The 23,610-nt window shown below is 38.7% G+C and overlaps 1 protein-coding gene across 2 annotated transcripts in view; it reads left to right on the top strand.

Annotated features, from left to right (window-relative positions):
* MACROD2 (mono-ADP ribosylhydrolase 2) overlaps window positions 1–23,610 on the top strand; it is a 2,000,643-nt gene that overhangs the window by 1,887,560 nt on the left and 89,473 nt on the right. For both annotated transcript variants that reach the window (XM_073792642.1, XM_033840110.2), the window contains one exon: window positions 15,082–15,159. In XM_073792642.1, the coding sequence (XP_073648743.1) occupies window positions 15,082–15,159 (78 nt within the window). The remainder of the gene's footprint in view (window positions 1–15,081; window positions 15,160–23,610) is intronic.

Raw genomic sequence — 23,610 nt, 5'->3', positions numbered from 1 at the left:
TCTGCAAGACAAGATTTCTCCCAGCTTGATCTTTGAGTTATGATGTTTTTGTGATACTGGGAGGCTCATAAAGGTCTAAGTCATTCAAAAGACCTGTTTTTCAAAAGCCATTAAACTGTTACAGTTTACCTAAACCATCCGTAAATGCTATCTGTGCCAACCACGTTCTGAAGCAGAGTCATTACTAAATATTCACTCAATAACTCTATCCTAACCATGTAATGAGACAAACATTTCTGTTGACCGTTAAGACCTTGAGACTACTCCAAGCACAGGCACTGAACTTCTCTGAATCTTTCTTTTCAGTTTTAGGAAAATAAGCAACCATCTTTTCTCATCGTACAGTTTTCTGCTTTCTGCTTGTCGGAACTTCCTTCCAACTGGAAGTCCTGGTGTAGACTCATCCAGAGAACTTGGATCTGCAGCTACGTATTCATTACCTAACACATGTTTGCCAGGATCAGCAGGAGGAGCTCAGGTTACCCTTCCACACATACGCCCTCCTCTTCCTGACAACCTTCTTTGTCCAAGGTCAAAGCCCCTCCCAAACTCTTCCCCTGTGCTTCCCCCAAGGTTGAGCTAACAGAGCACATCAGACTCTGCTCCCACTTCACTCCCAGAAAGAGTGTCTCCTGAGTTTACGAGCATCAGTTCTTCCATCTCCACTCATCCTTTCTCCTCCTCCTACTTAACTGTTCTCCTCTCTGAACCATGCTTCCTACCCAACAGTCTGCCTTTTTCATCAAGTATAAATCCAGGAACTCACTATGCTTCATATGGTGGCCATATGCCCTGAAATTTTTTTATTGAAGTATAGTTGATGTACAATGTTGTGTTAGTTTCAGGTGTACAACAAAGTGAATCTGTTATACATATACATATATCCATTCTTTTTTAGATCCTTTTCCCACATAGGCCATTACAGAGTACTGAGTAGAGTTCCCTGTGCTATTCAGTATGGCTTTATTAGTTATCTATTTTTTATATAGTACTGTGTTTATGTCAATCCCAATCTTCCAGTTTATCTCTCCCTCCATTACACCCTGGTAACCATAAGTTTGTTTTCTACATCTGTAACTCTATTTCTGTTTTGTAGATAAGTTCATTTATACCCTCTTTTTAGATTCCAAATGTAAGTGATGTCGTACGGTATTTGTCTTTTTCTGTCTGACTTACTTCATTCAGTATTGCAATCTCTAGGTCCATCCATGTTGCTGCAAATGGCATTATTTTGTTCTTTTTATGGCTGAGTAGTATTCCATTGTATATATGTACCACATCTTTATCCATCCCTCTGTTGAGGGACACTTAGGTTGCTTCCACGTCCTGGCTATTGTAAATAATGCTGCAGTGAACATTGGGGTGCATCGCCCTGAATTTTTAAGTACAATTCTGACTGCAAAGATTCTTTCTTCTTATCAGATCACATAATATGATTTCTGGAAGGAAAAAAAATAAAAGAGAAAAATACCTTCCTCCTGAGCATGGACTATCACCTCCTGGGAAACTAGGTTTGAGTGCTGTTGTCACAAGTATTTTGCTAGTTTTTCAGGAAGAAAAAAAAAATGGAGGTGAGATTAAAAAATAAATATCTAAAAATATCTTTGCTGTCATGTTATGTCATCTTTGCTCATTTCTTCCTTTGAAAATCCTTTCAGTGGTCATGAAGAAATTGTGTCCAAAGAGCTTTGTGCACTGATCCTAACTGGTTGGGTTTTAATAATAATGACAATAGAAAAGGTTTTATAGTACCCAAGTACCATCTCACTTAATTCTTTCAATGACTATTTGAGATGGAATATGAATTAGGGAATGCTAGCTGCTGTAACAAAAATGTCAAATTGACCCAAGAGAAATTTATTTTCTCATTTATATAAAATCCACAGTGAGAGGTCATGTTCCTTACAGTCTTTCAGGGACTCAAGGTGATGGAGGCATGTGAATTTCAGCTTGTGGTCCCTAAGGCTGCCTTGAGTCTTGACAGCAGATAGGAAGAAGAGAGAGAAAGGGTTGCACAGGAGGTTTTTACGACCAGGCCTAAAAGTGACACACACCACTTCTGCCCACTTTCCATTAGCCAGAACTCAGTTGCATGGTACCACCTGACTGCAAGAGAGGTCCCCTTAGTCCTGCAAGTTACTCCTTCTTGTATGACTAGGATAAAGGAAACAGATTTGTTGAATAGCTACCCTGTATTTTCCAAAGAGGGGTGGCATTATTATTATCACTATTTTTTCCCTGTTTTTACAAACGAAGCAACCAAGATTCAGGTTGGTTAACTTGCCTTGAACTACACAAGTATTGAGGGCTAAAGAATAGACTTGAGCTTGAGACTTTTTGAAAAAACAAAAATCACCCATTTCTGTGTTTTTCTCCCCCTTATGCCATGAGTCTGCTCTGTATTAAGAAACACACACTATTAAGTCTTTATGGGATGTCAGCTAATGCCATGAAAATGAGTGGTAAATACTTGATCTTTTCACACTTTTCTTTTGAAGGACAAGTCTATGTTTCAAGTTGCCTGCTGTTTTTTAAAATCAATAATGCCTAGAACTAAATGATAATATGTTTAGATTTTTGCCTGCTGTGTTTTATAGCAGACTCTATAATGTTAAAATGTTTTAATTCTTCATATCCTTCCTTATTTCAGATTCATATTTGAAGTGGTTCCCTCAAAAATGACATGAACAGCAGGGTCTCTACATAAGCTAATAAATGGGAATGTGTCACAATAGGGGCTCAAACAGAGCTCTGATTCACGAATCTGCTTATAGGTTTTCCTAGTGGCAGATATCTTATTATATTTGGTCTAGAATTTCACACACTCATGTGTTATATAGATAGCTGGGTTTAATGAGTCCAAGGTCAAGGGTTTATATTTGGACCCTATATGAATCAGCTGACCTTATATCGGTCAAAGTTCATGGTCATATTAATATATCATACTTGAATGTGATCTCATTCTGTAAGTCAAGTAAAAGGTCCTAAGGCCGACTGACATTCCCAAGCAAAGCAAAATGAGCATATTCAGCCCACTGCTTCTTGAATTCCTCTAATACTTTCATCTTTCCCTCAAAGTAAAATGAAAACATGTAACTACAACATGTAAGACGTACCATCACAGACTGTACCTGCCCCTCCATTCTTATCTCACAGAACGCTCTTTCCCCTCACTATGCCTCCAACTCATCATAGCCTTTTCTGGTCATCTTTTTAGGTAGGGCCTCCCCTCCACTAAACGTCCATCCCAGCCCCCTGTTCATTTCTCCATAACACTTACAACTATCTGTAACCATGTAAACCTCGCTTTTCTTTTGCATACTTAGCTTTTGCCCATCCCTCCACTATAACTTAATTTTCATTGGGGGAAGGATAGAGTATGTGTTGTATCATTTTATCTTCTGGTGAGTCGTACAAAGTCTGGCCTTCAGAAAATACCAATTAAAATGTATTTTGATTTAAAGATCTAAAAGCACCAATTAACATGGTGTTATGGCCATCAACAAATATTGACTGGATTTTAACTCTTTGTAAGACCTTCTGCAAGAAGAAGAAGAAAATATTGCTGTTGACCTTCAAGGAATTTACAGTTGAGATGGAAAAATGAGATATCCAGGCATGTGTTACATAGCTAAAATCAGCAACAACAATACTAATTGCAGCTAATATTTATTTAATCCTTATTATACATTAGATTCTGTTCTAAAAATTTTACGTGTTTTCATTCATTCCACTCTCATCTATGAGATAAATGCAGTTATCACCCCAGTTTACAGACAAGGAAAGCGAAGCACAGAGCAGTAAGGACATGGTCAGAGGCCACTTAACTAGGATGTGACACAGCTAACAAACCAGACAGAGTGACAAGTACAAAGGAAAGATTTCACAGGAACATGTCAAAGGAGCTTGGGGGCAAGGAACATCTCTGGCATGGGGTTATCTGTGAAGTGTGGGTAGAGAATAGGAGATTTGAGCTGGGATCTGAAAGATGCACAGATGTCATAGATGGAAAGAAGCTATTCTAGTTGGGCAGAGGAGCAACCATGAAAGGTTGGAAGTAGGACATCAAAAAACCTATTTTTGGTTCGATGAACAGACTCACTTGGCCTCGATGATGGATCCATTCATCTACTTATTAGTTAGTTACTAAGGTAGAGCCCTGATGATAAAGAACTCTGAATGCCAAGATAAGAAATTTGGGTCAAATCAACATAAAGCAGAAATTTTCAAACATTGGATATTGTTTGGGTATAAATAGTTTTTTAGTGTGGTAGTTGTTACAAATTTATCATTCCCTTTCTTCCTCTAATTCCTTCTCAGAGCGTCCTGTCTGATTATACCTAATTAGACTCTTCTTTTTCCCAGCCATGCCTATTAGCATTTGTAGAAGCTTCTCTATATGCCAAATTAGATTTTCTAGTTTCTGATGGACCATCCTTTGGCAAGCTGCAGTTTCCCACCTTCACAACTTTGGCCTTCAAATAAACATGTCTTTAACTATTTGTGTAAGTCAGGCTAATACAAAATTCTCTAGAACAGCACTGTCTGATAGAAATAAATGAGAGCCACATATGTAACTTTAAATTTTCTAATAGCCACATTAAGGAAGAGAAGGATGAAAACAGTTTTTATTAAAAATATATTTAACCAGTACATCCAAAATATAATTTCAACATATAGTCAATAGTAAAATATTGATGAAGTATTGTATACTCTTTTTTAGAAACTTATCAGTATAGTTCTCTACTACAAACAGAACTGATATTCTGCTACTCACCCTAGTACCACTGCAGGAATGTTTAAAATACTGAAATACTTACATGGTGTTTGGCAAACAGTGACTTCACTCCCCTCCTTGCAAGTAACTCCCACCACCACTGCTATCCCTGGCACACCAGGGGTCTCCATGACCTTGCCCCAGGGCTGTGGGCATGTCCATCCTGATCAGAGACACCAATGCCAATTGTTAAGGGAATCTGGGGTGATATTCAAAACCCTTATCACTACTTTATCCATCCTATCCAAACACTGAGTACTTGATATTGTTTAAGAATCAATGACAATTAACCCCAGAGAATTGGGATAGGGAAAGGGAACCTTACATTTAGGGAAGATTCCATTTCCATTTTGAGACTTTGTTCTGATGGGCAACAAGGGTACCAACTTGAATAGCTCACATTCAGAAGTCAAATAAATCATCCAGACAGCAGAAAGGCATATGTCAGTGTAAAGGACAGAATGTTTGTGTCCCCTCAAACACAAACAAATTTCTTATGTTAATGCTGCTAGCTGATGTGATGGTATTTGGAGATGGGCTCTTTGGGAGGTAATTGGGGTTATATTAGGTCATGAGGGTGGGTCCCTTCATGATGGGATTAGCAGCCTTATTAAGAAAAGGAAGAGAGAAAGATCTCAAGCTCTGTCTCTCTGCATACACACTGAGAAAAGGCCATGTGAGGACACAGCAAGAAGGCTTCTTTCTGCAAGCCAGGAGGAGGGTCCCACCAGAAACCGAATCAGACAATACCTTAATCCTGGACTGCTCACCTCCAGAGCTTTGAGAAAATAAATTTCTGTTGTTGAAGTCATTTAGTCTATGGTATTTTGTTATGGCAGCCCTAGCAGACTAATATAGTCAGTCATTGCATGAGAAAAATCTATTACAATGATTTCTGGAACTCATACTTAAACCTAGTCTAAAATATTACAGTAGTAGATTAAGATAAAATCTTCCTGGAAATAGAAAATACCATTTTTACATTAATCCATAGTATATTTCCCAAGGTTCTCATAAAACATCTTACAGTATTTTGTTTTAACACATTTTTCTCAGTTTATGAGGCAAAACATTGCCTTCATCATACAAATGCCTCTATACACCCCATTTCCTGTAATACCAGATGTTGCCTGATTTTTCTCCCCACCAGGGTCAGTTATAAAAATGAAATTTACTGAACTTGTTTTGTTCTTCAAGACCAGGCTGTTCCCCTCTTTAACTTTCTCTAAGTTTCTTGGTCCAGTATCTTTCTTTCTTTTTTTTTTTATTAAACATCTTTATTGGAGTATAATTTGCTTTACAACGGTGTGTTAGTTTCTGCTTTATAACAAAGTGAATCAGTTACACATATACATATGTACCCATATCTCTTCCCTCTTGCATCTCCCTCCCTCCCACCCTCCCTATCCCACCCCTCTAGGTGGTCACAAAGCACCCAGCTGATCCCCCTGTGCTATGCGGCTGCTTCCCACTAGCTATCTATTTTACGTTTGGTAGTGTATATATGTCCATGCCACTCTCTCAGTTTGTCCCAGCTTACCCTTCCCCCTCCCTGTATCCTCAAGTCCATCCTCTAGTAGGTCTGTGTCTTTATTCCTGTCTTGCCCCTAGGTTCTTCATGACCTTTTTTTTTCTTTTATTTTTTTAGCTTCCATATATATGTGTTAGCATATGGTATTTGTTTTTCTCTTTCTGACTTACTTCACTCTGTATGACAGACTCTATGTCCATCCACCTCACTACAAATAACTCAATTTTGTTTCTTTTTATGACTGAGTAATATTCCATCGTATATATGTGCCACATCTTCTTTATCCATTCATCTGGTGATGGACACTTAGGTTGCTTCCATGTCCTGGCTATTGTAAATAGAGCTGCAATGAACATTTTGGTACATGACTCTTTTTGAATTATGGTTTTCTCAGGGTATATACCCAGTAGTGGGATTGCTGGATCGTATGGTAGTTCTATTTGTAATTTTTTAAGGGACCTCCATACTGTTCTCCATAGTGGCTGTATCAATTTACATTCCCACCAACAGTGCAAGAGGGTTCCCTTTTGTCCACACCCTCTCCAGCATTTATTGTTTCTAGATTTTTTGATGATGGCCATTCTGACCGGTGTGAGATGATATCTCATTGTAGTTTTGATTTGCATTTCTCTAAGGATTAGTGCTGTTGAGCATTCTTCCATGTGTTTTGATTTGCATTTCTCTAAGGATTAATGATATTGAGCATTCTTTCATGTGTTTGTTGCAATCTGTATATCTTCTTTAGAGAAATGTCTATTTAGGTCTTCTGCCCATTTTTGGATTGGGTTGTTTTTTTGATATTGAGCTGAATTAGCTGCTTGTAAACCTTGGAGATTAATCCTTTGTCAGTTGCTTCATCTGCAAATATTTTCTCCCATTCTGAGGGTTGTTTATGGTTTCCTTTGCTTTGCAAAAGCTTTTAAGTTTCATTAAGTCCCATTTGTTTATTTTTGTTTTTATTTCCATATCTCTAAGAGGTGGGTCAAAAAGGATCTTGCTGTGATGTATGTCATAGGGTGTTCTGCCTATGTTTTCCTCTAAGAGTTTGATAGTATCTGGCCTTACATTTAGGTCTTTAATCCATTCTGAGTCCATTTTTGTGTATTGTGTTCGGGAGTGTTCTAATTTCATTCCTTTACATGTAGCTGTCCAGCCTTCCCAGCACCACCCATTGAAGAGGCTGTCTTTTCTCTGCTGTATATTCTTGCCTCCTTTATCAAAGATAAGGTGTTGGTCCAGTATCTTTCAATCTGTATACAAGGCTCATGAGGATGCTATACATTGGAAATGACTAGAAAGGTGAATGTTTTTAAAAATAAATCTAAAAGAGTGCCATACTTCTTAATAAAGCACTTTTGAAATGTTCAAAGTAAATACATATCAAAATTAGAAAATGAACTTGCAATGTCCAGAATGTGAGTCAGACTCTTACGTTGTCGGTCAGAAAGTCAGAGAGTGAGGAAAACATTTCATGGGCCTCAAGAACTGGGTCATTCGAGAGGCAATAGCCTCTCCACCAGTTCTTCTAGAAACTCAACAGTCATGCACTAGGGAGCATCCCAGACTTTACCTTCTTCTCCTCTTTCTGCTCTCCTAATGTTGCCAAGTAACTCTTAATGCTTCTTCTACCCCATCCATGGCTTCTGTTTCCTCCCTTCTCCTTGAGTGAATCTCTACCTTTAAGCCACCCTGTGCTTTGAAACTTTCTCTGTATATTTTACCACCAAACACTCCAAGTCAAAGGAGCTGGTGGATTCCTTTCATCATCGTTCTAATATGAGTTCTCTCCTGGTAGGTGGAGGTCTCATGACAGGCCGCCTTAATTTAATGTCTATTGGCCACGCTACAGGTGACTGATCTGTCACCTCACCAGTCACCTATGGTCCAGCGCTCAGGATTAGATGGTACAAAACACGGCAACCTCTTTTACCAACTTTCCCTAGTTAGATGGCAGACACTTGCCTCAACATACCCTAATGAAAGGCGTCATGGCATAAGAGAGCTGTAAGTCGGGAGAATAGGGGGAGCATTCACATTTTTGCTACTAAGTCGTGAATAAAACAGGTTATTGACTGTCTTGGCTGTCTTAATTTGGGTTCTCGAAAAGCAAATTCTGAGACAAGCATGTGGGTACAAATGGTTTATTTGGGAGGTGGTCCCAGGAAGCATAGGTGAGGCTTGGGGAAGTACAGCAGGGTTGGGAGGACAGCCAATAGGGGGTACATTAATGAACAGCTTACTGTTGGGGGAAACTGGGGCTCCATTCCTCTGAGAGCTGTATAGTGAACAGAATCGTCTCCCTGAGGGGTGGGCAAACTGGAGTCTTACCTCCTGCATCCTTTGGGTGTCTGGAGTTGGGCATTAACTCTTGGGTGCTTCCCGCCCACCTGGGTCAAGCATGCCCTCAGTCAGTGTCTCAGAAAGCAGCTCATCTCCTGGAACCATTTGCTGCAATCTCAGGGGTAGTTCAATGAGATATGGGATGGGGGCATGCCTGGCTGCTGTAAGGCTTAGCTGACCTGGGTTGTTTCTATTCCAGCTACTCTAAGAGATCAATCCTCTCTAAATATTAGAGTTGGGTGTGGGCTGAGAAGAAGTAAGAGAAAGAAGAGTGGAGTGAATCCAGCCTTGGGACACCCAATACCACAAAAGCATAGGGTTGTTTAGAATGGCTGGAGTTTGGATTCAGTTTGAATGTCCAATAATGGAGGCTATAGTAAAATAACTTGAGATCCACGTACTGAATCATTCTTCAGCCATCCAGATTATAGAATTATATTCAGTAGCATGTGGGAAAGTTGAAGGAAAAAAAAACAGAAAAAAATAAACACATCCATTTTCATTTGAATGGGTTTTTGGATCTTTCTGGATGTGAGGAACAAAGAGATGCTAAGGAGAAGTCATCTAGGTCTTTGAAACTCACGTAAAATAAGTAACTCCCACAAAGGGTCCAGGTGCTTATCTCAGTCTCCAAACATGTCCCTTTCCATCACTTTGGAAAAGAGACTTAAGTTGTATTCCGACAGGGTGGGTTATGACTGGGTCCTTGAGGACTGTAGGAATCCCTGGATCTTAGCCAGTCTGTCCAAGCACCTGGCTGAAAACAGCCTGAGCCCAGAAGTTGAAGCAGCTATGAATCTGGAGATAGATTCTGCCTATTGCCTCAACTTCTCAATGAAATAAAATAATTGAGAAGTAGCGGCCAGCTGTTTGGCTCTGACCCTGCTCCAAGTAAGGGTCAAAAAAATCCTTCTTCCCTTCTCCTAAGGGGACAGTCCTCTCAGTAGTAGTTATCAGATCAAATTAAACCAAAGTGTAAATAAAATACTTGTCTTGTCCCTGATTTATAGATGAACATTTTAATAGAATTTCAAGTCGGTTTGTATTTAGAACCATAGCTACTTTTCATGCCTATGGCCTGGTCAGATTTTTTTCTAATGATTTCAAGAGAACCTGCTGCGGTACAAGGCTCAGCAAGGGGGAGGGAGGCGAGAACAGAAAGGCATCAGAGGATGGAGGTCAAGGAGACCAGGTCACAGACAACCCAACAAGAGCAGATTTGCCTTTGTTTACATCGCCAAAGGGGAAAAATTAACTTGATGGAAGGGGTAATTAAGCATTTCTTTTTCCATCATGGTCCAGCCCAGCTTCATACCCAACTGTTCCGTTTTGCATTGTGATGATTCTTCTTCGAGTTGCAGAGTTAAAGGCGGCCAGCATGTCACTGATGTCACACAGCAACACTTCCCCCACTATTAACCTTTATTTTATAAATAGACAGTAAAAATCTCAGTGCAAGAACTGTCCAACACAGGTAGGCAGATTTACAGAGAAGTGCTGTCTGGAAGGAAGAGATCATTTGAACAAGTCAGCAGATTAGAGTTATAAAGTGTATAAAAGGGATTATCTGCCTTGACACCCTCAGGTCCTAGATGCTGAAACTGCAAGCATGTAAAGTGAATGGATTTTCCTAGTTATGAAGCTTGTAGGTGTAAACCTAGAATCACGCCTCCAACCTAGTGCCCATCCACTCATGATTGATTTTCTTATTTGCTTATATTTTCAAAAACAACCTGCAGAAGAATACCACCTCCAGTGTTGGAATAAGCTGGTTTACCCAGGTGTACTGTTCAGAATTTGGAATATGTTTTCTTATAGAAACAAAGTTAGTATACGTGATGGTAGTTCTCACAGGCATGTCTCAAAGACACTTAGCACACAGATTCCACAGCTCTGGGAATGATTCTCTGCCTTTTAATGGGGGTTAATGAGAGCATAGTGGAGGCAAATGACCAACCATAGTTCAGTTCCCACTGCTTAGGGCCATGTCCTGTCCTGTGGACCCAGTTCCTTTTCAGGTAAACATAGTTCAGCCTGTGTATCCAGCATCACTGGGACCAAGCACAGTTCTGAGCTTTGCCATCTGAATCCTCTGGGAATGTATTGCAGGATATATTTTTCCTTTATGTATGGGGGCATCACTGCAAAGCTTCAAGGAGACCCTAATCGGCTGTAGAGACTCTAGTTTATAGTGAATTATCACACTGTTCAGCTGGAAGAAAAATTACTTTATTCTAATTGCTTCACACATTAAACCAGCTAAATGAACAGACCAGGATAAATGTTTTGCTTGGTTTAACTATTTTATAAGAATCAAAGGCAATCCAGGTGATTGTGTTTCTGTGCAACTTTTGCATCAGGCTAAGGTGCTCACATGTGGACGTTGACATGTTACAGAGCAAGAATATTTTACATGTAGGCATTCACACATGGCATTTATTTTGTTCTGACCCATTAGAACTTTTACACCCAAATGACCTCTTGCCGCTACTCTGAATAATAGTCAGGGGCTACGTCTCTTACTAGATGGATTTTGTTCACCTCCTGGCTTGAAAATGTCCTCAAAGATAGTTAATCGGACTTCCCTGGTGGAGCAGTGGTTAAGAATCCACCTGCCAATGCAGGGGACATGGGTTCGAGCCCTGGTCCAGGAAGATCCCACATGCCACGTAGCAGCTAAGCCCATGCGCCACAACTACTGAGCCTGCGCTCTAGAGCCCATGAGCCACAACTACCAAAGCCCGTGCACCTAGAGTCCGTGCTCCGCAACAAGAGACGCCACTGCAATGAGAAGCACGTGTGCCGCAACTAGAGGAAGCCCGCACACAGCAACGAAGACCCAATGCAGCCAAAAATAAATAAATAAATTTATTTTAAAAATGGCAGTGTCACTGGCATTAGAGTATACATTTCTATAGTTATTTTTAACCTTGTTGGGGTCACAGATCCCTACAAGAATATGACAGAAGCTATCTCCTCCCAGAAAAATGAACATATGAATATAAGCACACATTTGCATATCATTTCAAAAAGGTTTGTGGACCCCTAGAGTATATTTAGTGGTGCTCTAGGGTTAAGAACTTTTGTTCTAAGGGAACGTTTTCAAAATAGAGAGCATTTATTTTGATTTATAGTCTAGATATGTTTATTAAAAATTCAATAGTATCATTTATCATCACAGCTTAAATCTATACATGTACTATCCTGTATAGACATGTGTAATTGACCTCATTAAAAATGACCTACTGTTTAGAATTTCTGTCTGTAGAACTTTGCCTTGGCTATTTGATTTAATATTTGCATGTGAAAAAATTCTCTAATAGGACATTGACCTTAAGGACTTTGAAAGTCAGGATCTACATATAAATTTAATTCAAATTCTCTGCTATTAAAAGAACATTGACAGAATCTCAGAATTAGGTGATAACTCTTTCACATTTTTTGAACATTACCAAATGATAATTTTTAGAATTAAATAAAATGTGAATCCAAGGTGATTCAAGAATTTAGTATATACAACTATAGTTTTCATGGTAGTTTATGGCTATGAAAAAATACCCTCTTTTAATGACAATATGTACCGGATATATTTTCTCTCTTTCTCATTATGAATAATGACTTTATATACATATATAGTGCAGCTTTCATCCTCTCCCAAGCAGAAAATCTCCAGTCGTTTCATATCCACGACTAAGTATAATGCAATGGGATCCATGGTTTAAAACATTCAGGATCAAAACCAGTCCTGCTAAAGTTCATGAGACTGGAAATTCACATAGCCCTTTTTTTTTGCGGTACGCGGGCCTCTCACTGTTGTGGCCTCTCCCGTTGCGGAGCACAGGCTCCGGACGCGCAGGCTCAGCGGCCATGGCTCACGGGCCCAGCCGCTCCGCGGCATGTGGGATCTTCCCAGACCGGGGCACGAACCTGTGTCCCCTGCATTGGCAGGCGGGCTCTCAACCACTGCGCCACCAGGGAAGCCCCACATAGCTCTTTTAATAGAGACACTGTAGTGGAAACAATCTTCTGCAGCCACCTGGTTATTTGTGCATGCTATCATGAGCTTATACTGTTTATCTTGCTTTATTGCTGTACATACAATAGGTGTGTACACTTCTGGAGACGAGACTCACATACAAGACAAAGTGAACTTGTGGCTTTGGTGATGGGTCATATTGATGGGAAATCCTTGTCATCACATAAAGGCATATTTCTGTACACACACAATATACTGAAACGTCATATTTCTCGGATGCATAGTCTTTTATATATTTTATTTCCAAAGCCAGGACACATTCTTAGAATTTATGGTGTGTTATAGTTCATTTGGTCTCATTTTTTTGATTCTACACAAAATAATAGTGCAAATAACAATTGATGGTATCTTGGATTCAGTGAAATACATTGTATATTTTAGAGCACAAAAGATCAGAAGGTACCTTAGCAATGTTACAGCAACTCCTCAAGGAAATTGAAATTAAAGGGTCATTTAACTTACCAAAGACACAGATGTTGGTGACAAACAGGTATAGACTAATGATTAATTTTTTAAGTACTTTCACCCATCTTACATGACTCATTGGACCATAAACTTGTAAACTCAGTGTAAATCACTTTTCAAAAGACATTTCTTAAGTCATATTTGGTACATGAAACATAATGTTTATGTAAATTAGAAAATATAATGAATTATTGTTAAGTGTAAATAAATTTTAACTACATACAAAATCTTGGATAATCTTGAAAGAAATGAGTGTTGTACGAGGCTACATATCAAATGGTACCATTTTCTATAAACAAGTAGAACTAAAATACTTTCAAAATTAAAATTTAGCCTGGTTCATATAGTACCTTCTTTCAGTCATTGTTCATTTTCAGTGTTCATGTGGAAAAAAGTATTCAAATGATATTTTTTAATCCACATGTTAGATTTAAAATTAAAAAGGCATATTTTAATGGGAGCTGATTTAAAACAATTTGACGTGAGTGAGTTAACAGTTTGGGAAATGTGTCTGTGCTCAAGTTTTGCTTCCAAATTTGGACTTTGAAACTTATTGTCAGTCTCAGAAAGAAATAAGAAACAGTTCAGGTAATTAAACAGTTGCCTTGGGGGAATTATTTGCAGTCAATTAAAACCATATACTTTGGGTGTATACTTGCTTCACTGGTTATTAAATTTGAATCTTATGTTAACTACTCAGGTTTCTCACTTGTCCATCAAATGTTGCTTGTGGCAAGTTGGAGAAACAGACTTTCTCATAATATTCTAAAACATATTGTTTAAAGCTATCTCCTAGTTTGGGGAGGGAGAGAGAAAAATGGGTAAGGGAAACAAAGCAAGAATGATTTATTTTAGATTCCATCTGATTCAGCTCTGTTAGGGAGTTAAAACACAACTGAGGAATATGAACTCAGTAGAGAACCCATTTGTATTAGATGTGCTGGTCTACCATCCCCAGCTCTCTCCGTGGCCACATGCATACAAGATTAGCTCATGACTTTTAGATATCTTTGGATTACCACCCTTTTAACTGCATGAAAAATATCCACTAGATTGTAACCCCTATGAGAGCAGAGATTTGTTGTTTTGTTTACTATTGACTCCCCAGTGTCAAGAACTGTGCCTGGCGTAGAGTTGGCCCTTTGTAAATATTTGTGGAATGAAAGATCTATTTTCTTTCTGCTGACCTACTCACGTGCTCTTTCCAATGGATTTTGAAGAGCCTCCCTAGAGGTCTCCAACATCCAACAGGGGGCGCTTTGTAGCTTTGCAAGAGTCCATAAGTCACTGGAATCCTTTTAGCCACATATTTCCTGTAAAATACATCATACAATTAAAAAAAAAAAAAAAAAAGATGAACTTATGCTGATCCCACGTTTAAATGTGCTACACAAGAGAAAGGGTGAAGTTGCACAAAACAGAAGGTTTGTGTTCCCCCTTTGCTATCTTTCTACTGGTATAGCTCCTGAGGAAGATGAACTTAATTACCACTGGATTTCAAAGCTCTACATCTGTCTTTTTCAAGGACTCAAGGCTCCCTTATATGCACAACAACAGTAATGGAAGCATTAAGAACATTAAAATTATATTCCTTTAATCTTCTCTATTTTGCCTTCCTTTCATATCCTTTTGCACAGTTCTCCTAAGATTTTCACTGATGCATAAAGTCTGCTTATATTTTCTTCCTTGTTGTGAAAAAGATGTTCTAGCCGAATCTTTACCGTTTTTACCTTGTGAACTTTGTGCAGACATCTTATGCAGTACTTTAAGAAAAGCTTATTTATTGATGAAGATATTTAAGTATTTTAGTGGCATTTTTAAAAAATAATAGATTTTTTTTCCCAAACATAGATCTATTCTTTTAGTGCTGGAGGCTGTTGTATTTCCTGGTTAAAAATGCTGACTAGGGATTTTGCTTGTTTGTGATGTCAGATTCTGCAAAGGACGACAATATTACAGAAGAAAATGAAGTAACAGATCATTCTATATGTGGCCAAGATCATCCCAATGGTAAGTTGTGAGATTCTTTTTCAGTTGTTTTTTTTGTTTGTTTGTTTTTTCTGCTTTAGAATATTGCGTTTTCTAAAACCCAGATTTTACTTTTTCTGGAAAAATGGAACCTGGAATCTTGAACAACTCAGGAATTAGGGGCACCAGCCCTCCACACAGTCAAAAATCGGTGAACGACTTTATAGTCAGACCTCCGTATCTGTGGTTCCACATCCACGGATTCAACCAACCACAGACTATGTAGTACATATTTGTTGAAAAAAATTTACCTATAAGTGAACTGCACAGTTCAAACCCATGTTGTTCAAGAGTCAACTGGGGCTTCCCTGGTGGCGCTGTGGTTGAGAGTCCACCTGGCGATGTGGGGAACGCGGGTTCGTGCCCCGGTCCCAGGGGATCCCACGTGCCGTGGAGCGGCTGGGCCTGTGGGCCATAGCCGCTGGGCCTGCGCGTCCAGAGTCTGTGCTCCACGATGGGAGAGGCCGCAGCAGTGGGGGGGCCCGCGTACCGCAAAAAAAAAAAAAAAAAAAAGGAGTCAACTGTATTTTACTAGAGCTAAATACCAGCTGATTGGTAGCTGCCACATTTAGAAGGGATGTTTGCTCTCCACAATCCTCATTACTCATTAATTTTGTACCTGGCTGGCTTCATTTATTTTTTTTACCTGACTGAACTCTGTAGGCATTGGATTTGCAACTACTGGCAGGAAGATATGATACCAATGAGAATAAATGTGAAACATGGAGACAGTGTATACAGGAGATTAAATCTACATCTCCTTGGAATACCAAGAAGAGATAATAGAACAAATAGAAATGAAGCAGTCTTTAGAAAAATAACAGAAAAAGATGTTTTCCTAACGCAAACCAGTTCCTCTACCCAAAACACAAGAGTACATGTTGTATTTATAGGCAAAGATAATGAAAGCAAATGAGAACAAAAACCTACAAATCCTCATGGAATTTCTGAAGATTGATAATAAAGGAGGGCTTTTAAAGCATCTAGGAAATTCAAAATCAGGTTATAAGCAAAATCACCCAAATCAGATTAGCCTTAGCCTTCTTCTTCCACAGCTCTAAATCCTCAAAAAAAAAAAAAAAAAATGGAGTAACATTTCCAGGGCTCTAAAGGACACCGTGTCTATATTTAGTGAAGTTATTATTCATGCATGAAGTCAAGAGTAATATTTTCTCAGGAATAGAAAGATTAAGAAAATATGCCACCCAAGTGTCCTTTCTGAAGAAACTAACAAAAGGCCTGTGCAGAAACAATAAATACAGAAAAGAAGGAAACAGTGAAGACTGAGAAGGGCACAGTTGGAAAGGACTACGTGATAAGAGACTCATTTAAATGTATGAAAACATTGAAATAATTGTTTCAAAATTAGTATCAAAAGAGCTTACTTAAATGGTTGCTTTTACCTTTGAAAATTATAGTATATTATTTTAAATGAGAAAGAAAAAGAAGGAGACACTTTCAGTAATGAGAATCTAAATAATTTAGACCATTACTCCCACTAGACAACCTGGACCAAAATAAATAAATAAATATATATATATATAATGAATATATATGAAAACTGACATACAGAGACAGAATTTGAAACTGTTTTTACCTTAGGGCATTTGCTGATTCTGCAAAAAGCATCTTAAGTCCCACTGCTCAAAAGGGCAAAGGGCCCTGGTAAACCCCTGTGTTTCGTGTTGAAACCCCAAAGATGTATACCTTAGCAGGAAGAATGAAACAGCAGTAGATCAGCCTCTTGCGAGACTGTCTCTCAGCTTCGAATCGTCTCAATCCCCAGATTATATTAAGATCAACCTAGATTACCAGTCCCTCTAGGTACCTGAGAAAAACAAATGTAAATTACATACTGGATGGGGAAAAAAAAGTATTCTAAGTTTCAAACCATTTACATAAACAATTTGTCAGATATAATGTCCAGCTCACACAGACAAAAAATAGCCAGAAAAAAATAAAGAAAGGCGGTAACATGAAAAACAAACAGTCAAGGGTGGCAAGCCCTCTTGGGCTGAAAATAGTAGTGTTACAAAGTATAAAACACCAAGACTATAAGGGGGATAAAGACAAGAGTGAAAATCTTAGCTGAGAACTGAGAATTCAAAACAGAAAAAAAGCGAAAAAGAAGAAGTCTAGAAGTAAAAGATGCCACACTGAAATGAAGAACTCAGTGAGCGGGTTTATGGTTTATTAGACACAGATGAAAGAGAATTTATGAACTAGAAGTTAGGTCAGAAGAACATATCCAAAATAAAAACAGGAGAGAAGCATAGAATGGCAAACTAAAGAAAGGGAAAAGATATGGAGGATAAAATGACAAAGTCTATTACACGTGTAATTGGAATCCCAGACAGAAAGGGGAGAGGGGATTGGGCAATACTGGAAGAAATTCTGGTAAGAAGGGATATTAAGCCACATGTTCCAAAAGTCCTTTGAACGCCAAGCAAAATAAATCTACAACCAGGCCCATATAGTAAAGTTCCTGAAAGCCAAAGATAAACAGAACATCCAAAAGCAATTATCAAACAACTGGACTGATATCTAACTTTGCAAAAGATGGGACGGAAATAAAAAGACAGTACAACAGAATAGCTGCTGACCATGGATTCTAAACACAGAGAAAATGTATGTTTCAAGAATAAAGGTTAATTAAGAACATTTTGGACCAAACAAAGCAAACTTCACCACCAAAAAATTCTGGTGTTCTTCAGGTGGGACATTGATCCCAGAAAGAAGATCAAAGATGAAGGAAAGAATTAAAAGCAAGGTAAACAGTAATTGTTGGATAAATGTAAATGAGTATTGATGGTACAAATTAATAATGATGACTGTAATAATAATGTACTATGGGAGTTAAGAGATGCTTAGAATTAAAATAGGGAACTCTGCTCAATATTATGTAACAACCTAAATGGGAAAAGAATTTGAAAAAGACTAGATACACGTATATGTATAACTGAATGACTTCGCTGTACACCTGCAACTAACACAACATTGTTAATCAACTATACTACAATATAAACTAAAAAGTTTAAAACATAAAAATAAAATCTCTGTAAAAAAATTAATAAAATAAAATATACCATAATAATGCCGTTTATTGGGATGAGTTAAATTAAAGTATGCTAATGTTTTTCCATTGTCATGGAGAATAAAAGCACCAATTCATATTAAAATTTGGTAAGTCTCAGTGATGCCTGAGAGTCAGGAAGTGAGGTGAGGCCTGTGGTTGTCCCTGCTGACTGTCTGGAGAGACTTTCCAGGCTACAGTGCACAGCCCCCCAGACTCCCTGAGTTGAGGACACAGAGCTGAGAGTCCTAGAAGGCCAAGCATCTAGTGTTTCCAGGGCAGAGTCCTGGAGAGGAGAGAGTTCCACACAAGGAGCGCTCTAGAGACCTACAGAGGGAATCCCTCAAGTCTTCAGCTGAGTATTGATCTGCGCATGCATAACAGGCTGGGTAAAGAACATTAAAGGACTTGAGGGAATGATACCTGGAGCTTGCATGGGGCTGAGAGGAGTGCCCGTTCCCACCAGGCAGACTGGAAAACCTAAAACCTCAAGAGGGCTCAGAAAGGGTTTACCTCAATAGTGGAGCAAAACTAGCAATTCACTAAATGCTGCTCTTGTCCTCTGCAAGCCAGATTATAAACAAGACTTAAAAGGATCAAACTGTTTCTGAATAATTTAACTGATCCTAGAATGAAACTGAAGAACATTTATAGAAATAGAAACATACCTCACATCCAACAGAGTAATCAACAAAATTACCGGACATGAAAAGAAGTATTGGAAGACAAATCATGCAGCTCTTGTGTTCCTGCATGTTTTATGAGCAGAGGCCCTTACTGCCTTTGTTTTGGCCAATCTTTTCAAGGGTGTTTGTACAAGCACACCCTTGTACAACCCACCCTTGTGGGTTCTGTTCCAGACCACTGAAATAAAGCAGAGACTGCAATAAAGCAAGTCACATGAATTTTTTGGTTTCCCAGTGCGTATAAAAGTTATGTTTACAATATACTGTAGTCTATTAAGTGTGCAATAGCATTATGTCTAAAAAATCAATACACACACCTTAATTGTAAAAAGATCTTATTGCTAGAAAATGCTAACTATCATCTGAGTCTCCAGGGAGTCGTGATCTTTCTGCTGGGGGAGGGTCTTGCCTGTATGCTGATGGCTGCTGACTGATCAGGGTGGTGGTTGCTGAAGTTTGGGGCAGCTGTGGCAGTTTCTTAAAATTAAGACAGCAATGACATTTTCCACATCATTGACTCTTCCTTCCATGAACGATTTCTCTGTAGCATACAGTTCTGTTTGATAGCATTTTACCCACAGTAGAACTTCTTTCAACATTGGAGTCGATCCTCTCAAACCCTGCCACTGCTTTCTTAACTAAGTTTATGTAATGTTCTAAACCCTTTGCTGTCATTTCAACAATCTTCACAGCATTCACCAGAATTAGATTCCGTCTCAAGAAACCACTTTTGGGCTTCCCTGGTGGCGCAGTGGTTGAGAGTCCGCCTGCTGATGCAGGGGACACGGGTTCGTGCCCCGGTCCGGGAGGATCCCACATGCCGCAGAGCGGCTGGGCCCGTAAGCCATGGCCGCTGAGCCTGCACGTCTGGAGCCTGTGCTCCGCAACGGGAGAGGCCACAACAGTGAGAGGCCCGCGTACCGCAAAAAAAAAAAAAAAAAAGAAAGAAACCACTTTCTTTGCTTTTCCATAAGAAGTAACTCCTCATCTGTGAAGGTTTGATCCTGAAATTGTTGCAATTCAATCACATGTTCAGCCTCCACTTCTAATTCCAGTTCTCTTGCTATTTCTACCACATCTGCAGTTACTTCCTCCACTGAAGTCTTGAACCCCTCAAAGTCATCCATGAGGGTTGAAATCAACTTCTCCCAATTTCCTGTTAATGTTCACATTTTGACCACTTCCCATGAATCATGAATGTCCCTAATGGCTTCTCAAATGGTGAATCCTTTCCAGAAGGTTTTCAATTTATTTTGCCCAGATCCAACAGAGAACGAACTATCTATGGCAGCTATAGCCTTATGAAATGTATTTCTTAAATAATGGGATCTGAAAGCTAAAATTGCTCCTTGACCCATGGGCTGCAGAATGGATATTTTGTTAGCAGGCATGAAAACAACATTAATCTCATTGCACATCTCCCTCAGAGCTCTTGGGTGACCAAATTCATTGTCAATGAGCAATAACATTTTGAAAGGAATCTTTTTTTCTGAGCAGTAGGTCTCAACAGTGGGCTTGAAATATTCAGTAAAACATGTTGTAAATAGATGTGCTGTCATCCAGGCTTTGTTGTTCCATTTGTAGAGCACAGGAAGAGTAGATTGAACATAATTCTGAAGGGTCCTAGGATTTGGGGGAAGGCAAATGAGCATTGGCTTCAACTTAAAGTCACCATCTGCATTAGCCCCTAACAAGAGAGTCAGGCTGACCTTTGAAGCTTTGAAACCAGGCATTGACTTCTCCTATCTAGCTATAAAAGTCCTAAATGGCATCTTCTTCCAATAGAAGGCTGTTTCTTCTGCATTGAAAAGCTGTCGTTTAGTGTAGCCACCTTCATTAATAATCTTAGCTAGATCTTCTGGGTAACTTACTGCAGCTTCTACATTAGCACTCGCTCCTTACCTTGTACTTTTATGTTATGGAGGTGAATTTTTTTTTTCTTAAACCTCATGAACCAACCTCTGCTAGCTTCAAACTTTTCTTCTGCAGCTTCCTCACCTCTCTCAGCCTTCATAGAATTGAAGAGAGTTAGGGCCTTGCCCTGGATTAGGCTTTGAAATAAGGGAATGTTGTGGCTGGTTTGATCTTCTATCCAGACCACTAAAACTTTCTCCATATCAGCAACAAGCCTGTTCTGCTTTCTTATTATTCATGTGTTTATTGGAGAATCACTTTTAATTTCCTTCAAGAACTTTTCCTTTGCCTTCATAACTTAGCTAACTGCTTAGTGCGAGAGGCCTAGCTTTCAGCCTGTCTTAGCTGTTGACACGCCTTCCTCACTAAGCTTAATCATTTCTAGTTTCTGATTTAAAGTGAGAGACGTGTGACTCTTCCTTTTACTTGAACACTCAGAGTCTGTTGTAGGGTTATTAATTGGCCTACTTGACAAGACACAGGAAAGTATGACCTATAGGAGAAGAGATATCAATTAATAGAAATCAATCCAGAAGTGGCACAGATGGGGTAATAATATGAAAGGGCATGTTAAAAATTATTAATTGTGTTCCACATCTTCAAGAAGCTAAAAGAAGGATCACCATGTTCATTAGAAACATGGAAGATATAAAAAGACCCAAATTGAATTTCTAAAGATTCAATTCACTCTGTTGAGTGTCTGAGATGAAAATTATACTTGACAGGAATAATGGCATATTAGACAGTGCAGAAGAAAAGATTAGTGAATTTGAAGATATAGCTATAGAAACTATCCAAATTCAAACACAGAGAGAATAAATGACTGAAGGAAATGAAAAGAGCATCAGTGAGCCATGGAACAACTTCAAGAGTGATTCCAAATACAATAATCATGAACTGGAATCTCTCAAGGAAGGCATGGGGAAGGGAGACAGAAAAAAATATTTGAAGTAATAGTTGCTGAAATTTTTCAGAAACTTTATGAAAACTATGAACTCACATATATAAGAAGTTCTATGACCCCAAAGCACAAGAAACATAAAATTATACTTAAGCAAATCACAATCAACTTGCTCAACACCAGTGATAAACAGAAAAATCTCAAAAACAATCAGATGAAAAAGACAAGTTACATACAGAGAAACAAATATAAGGATGAAGCAGACGTCTCATCAGAAATTACAAACTACAATTACAGGCAAAAACACGGATGAATCTCACAAGCTTTATATTAAACTAAAGAATGTACAAAAGCATGTATATTGTACAAGTTCATCTATGTCAACTTTGAAAATCAGGAAAGAAAAATAACTAATATTTAGAAAGATGTGCTTAAGCAGTGAAATGGTAAAGAGAATGTAGGTAGTGATTACTATGACAGTCAGGGTGTTGATTGAACTTGGGTGACTGGGGAGGAGATACTGATTGAGCTGTGAGCTGGGCTTCTGGGCTGGATGGTTATCATAAGAATGTATAGTTTTTCTACCTGCTTTTGGTTATTTAATTGAGCTCTGCGTATCGTTTGTGTACTTTCCTGTACATATGTCATATTTTGATACAAGAGTTAAAAGAGGAAGAAAGAAAGGGAGGAAATAAGGAAGGAAATAAGGGAGAGAGTAAAGAAAGGAAATTTCAGTAGCAGAGTTTGTAAAACAAAGACTCTAGTGGGGAGCAGGGAGGGTTGCAGCCAATGCTGACTTCAATAAAGATAATAAAAAACTAAAAATCCTGCTGTGCTATGGGTTCTGACAATATAAGTTAGGTTTAAGAATAACTTTGAGGGACTTCCCTGGTGGCACAGTGGTTAAGAATCCGCCTGCCAATGCAGGAGACACTGGTTCAAGCCCTGGTCCGGGAAGATCCCACATATTGCGGAGCAACTAAGCCCGTGCGCCACAACTAGTGAGCCTGTGCTCTAGAGCCCACAAGCCACAACTACTGAAGCCCACGTGCCACAACCGCTGAAGCCCACGCACACAGAGCCTGTGCTCCACAACAGGAAAAGCCACCGCAATGAGAAACCCACACACCGCAATGAAGATTAGCCCCTGCTCGCCGCAACTAGAGAAAGTCCGTGTGCGGCGATGAAGACCCAATGCAGCCAAAAATTTAAAAATAAATAAATGAATTAATTTCAATAAAATAGTAAAGCTTTAAAAATGCAAAGTTAGAAAAAAAGTATATTTGGGAAATGAGCATCAAAAGAAAACATGGAAAACTACGTTAGAATCTCTCCGGTTAGAATTCTAGCAAAAAATCTCAAGTGAGAAATAGTTGGTCATTTTATATCAATAAAAATTTAAATCTCTGATTAAATATAACAATGATGGGTTTTTATGTGTCAGATGATATAGAAAGATACAATATGAATAAAATCCAATTGAGAAGGAGATGGGGAATTCACAGATATGATATTATCAGTCAATGACAGAATCAATATACTAAAAATGACATGGAATCTTTGAAAAATGTGATTAACAGTGTAGTCCTACTGGAGGGATGGACAGGCTGATCAATGAAACAGAACAAAGAATTTGGAAATAGACCCCAGCAGATCTGAGATTTCAGTACATATTCAGGCTGACATTTTAAAGACAGATGACTCAGTAAATGTCATTAAGACAACTATTTGGCCATTTGGAAAAATAAACTGAATCCCAATCTCATTCCTTATGCCAATTTAAATTCCGAAAGGAGCAAAGATGAAATGTAAAACAAACTACAAAAATACTAGACTAAAAGAACCAAAGGTATATTTTT

The sequence above is a fragment of the Tursiops truncatus genome, chromosome 15 (genome assembly GCF_011762595.2).
Source record: "Tursiops truncatus isolate mTurTru1 chromosome 15, mTurTru1.mat.Y, whole genome shotgun sequence".
NCBI lineage: Eukaryota > Metazoa > Chordata > Mammalia > Artiodactyla > Delphinidae > Tursiops > Tursiops truncatus.
The sequence above is the reverse complement of the archived record's forward strand: the minus strand, read 5'-3'. Positions and strand labels throughout refer to the sequence as shown.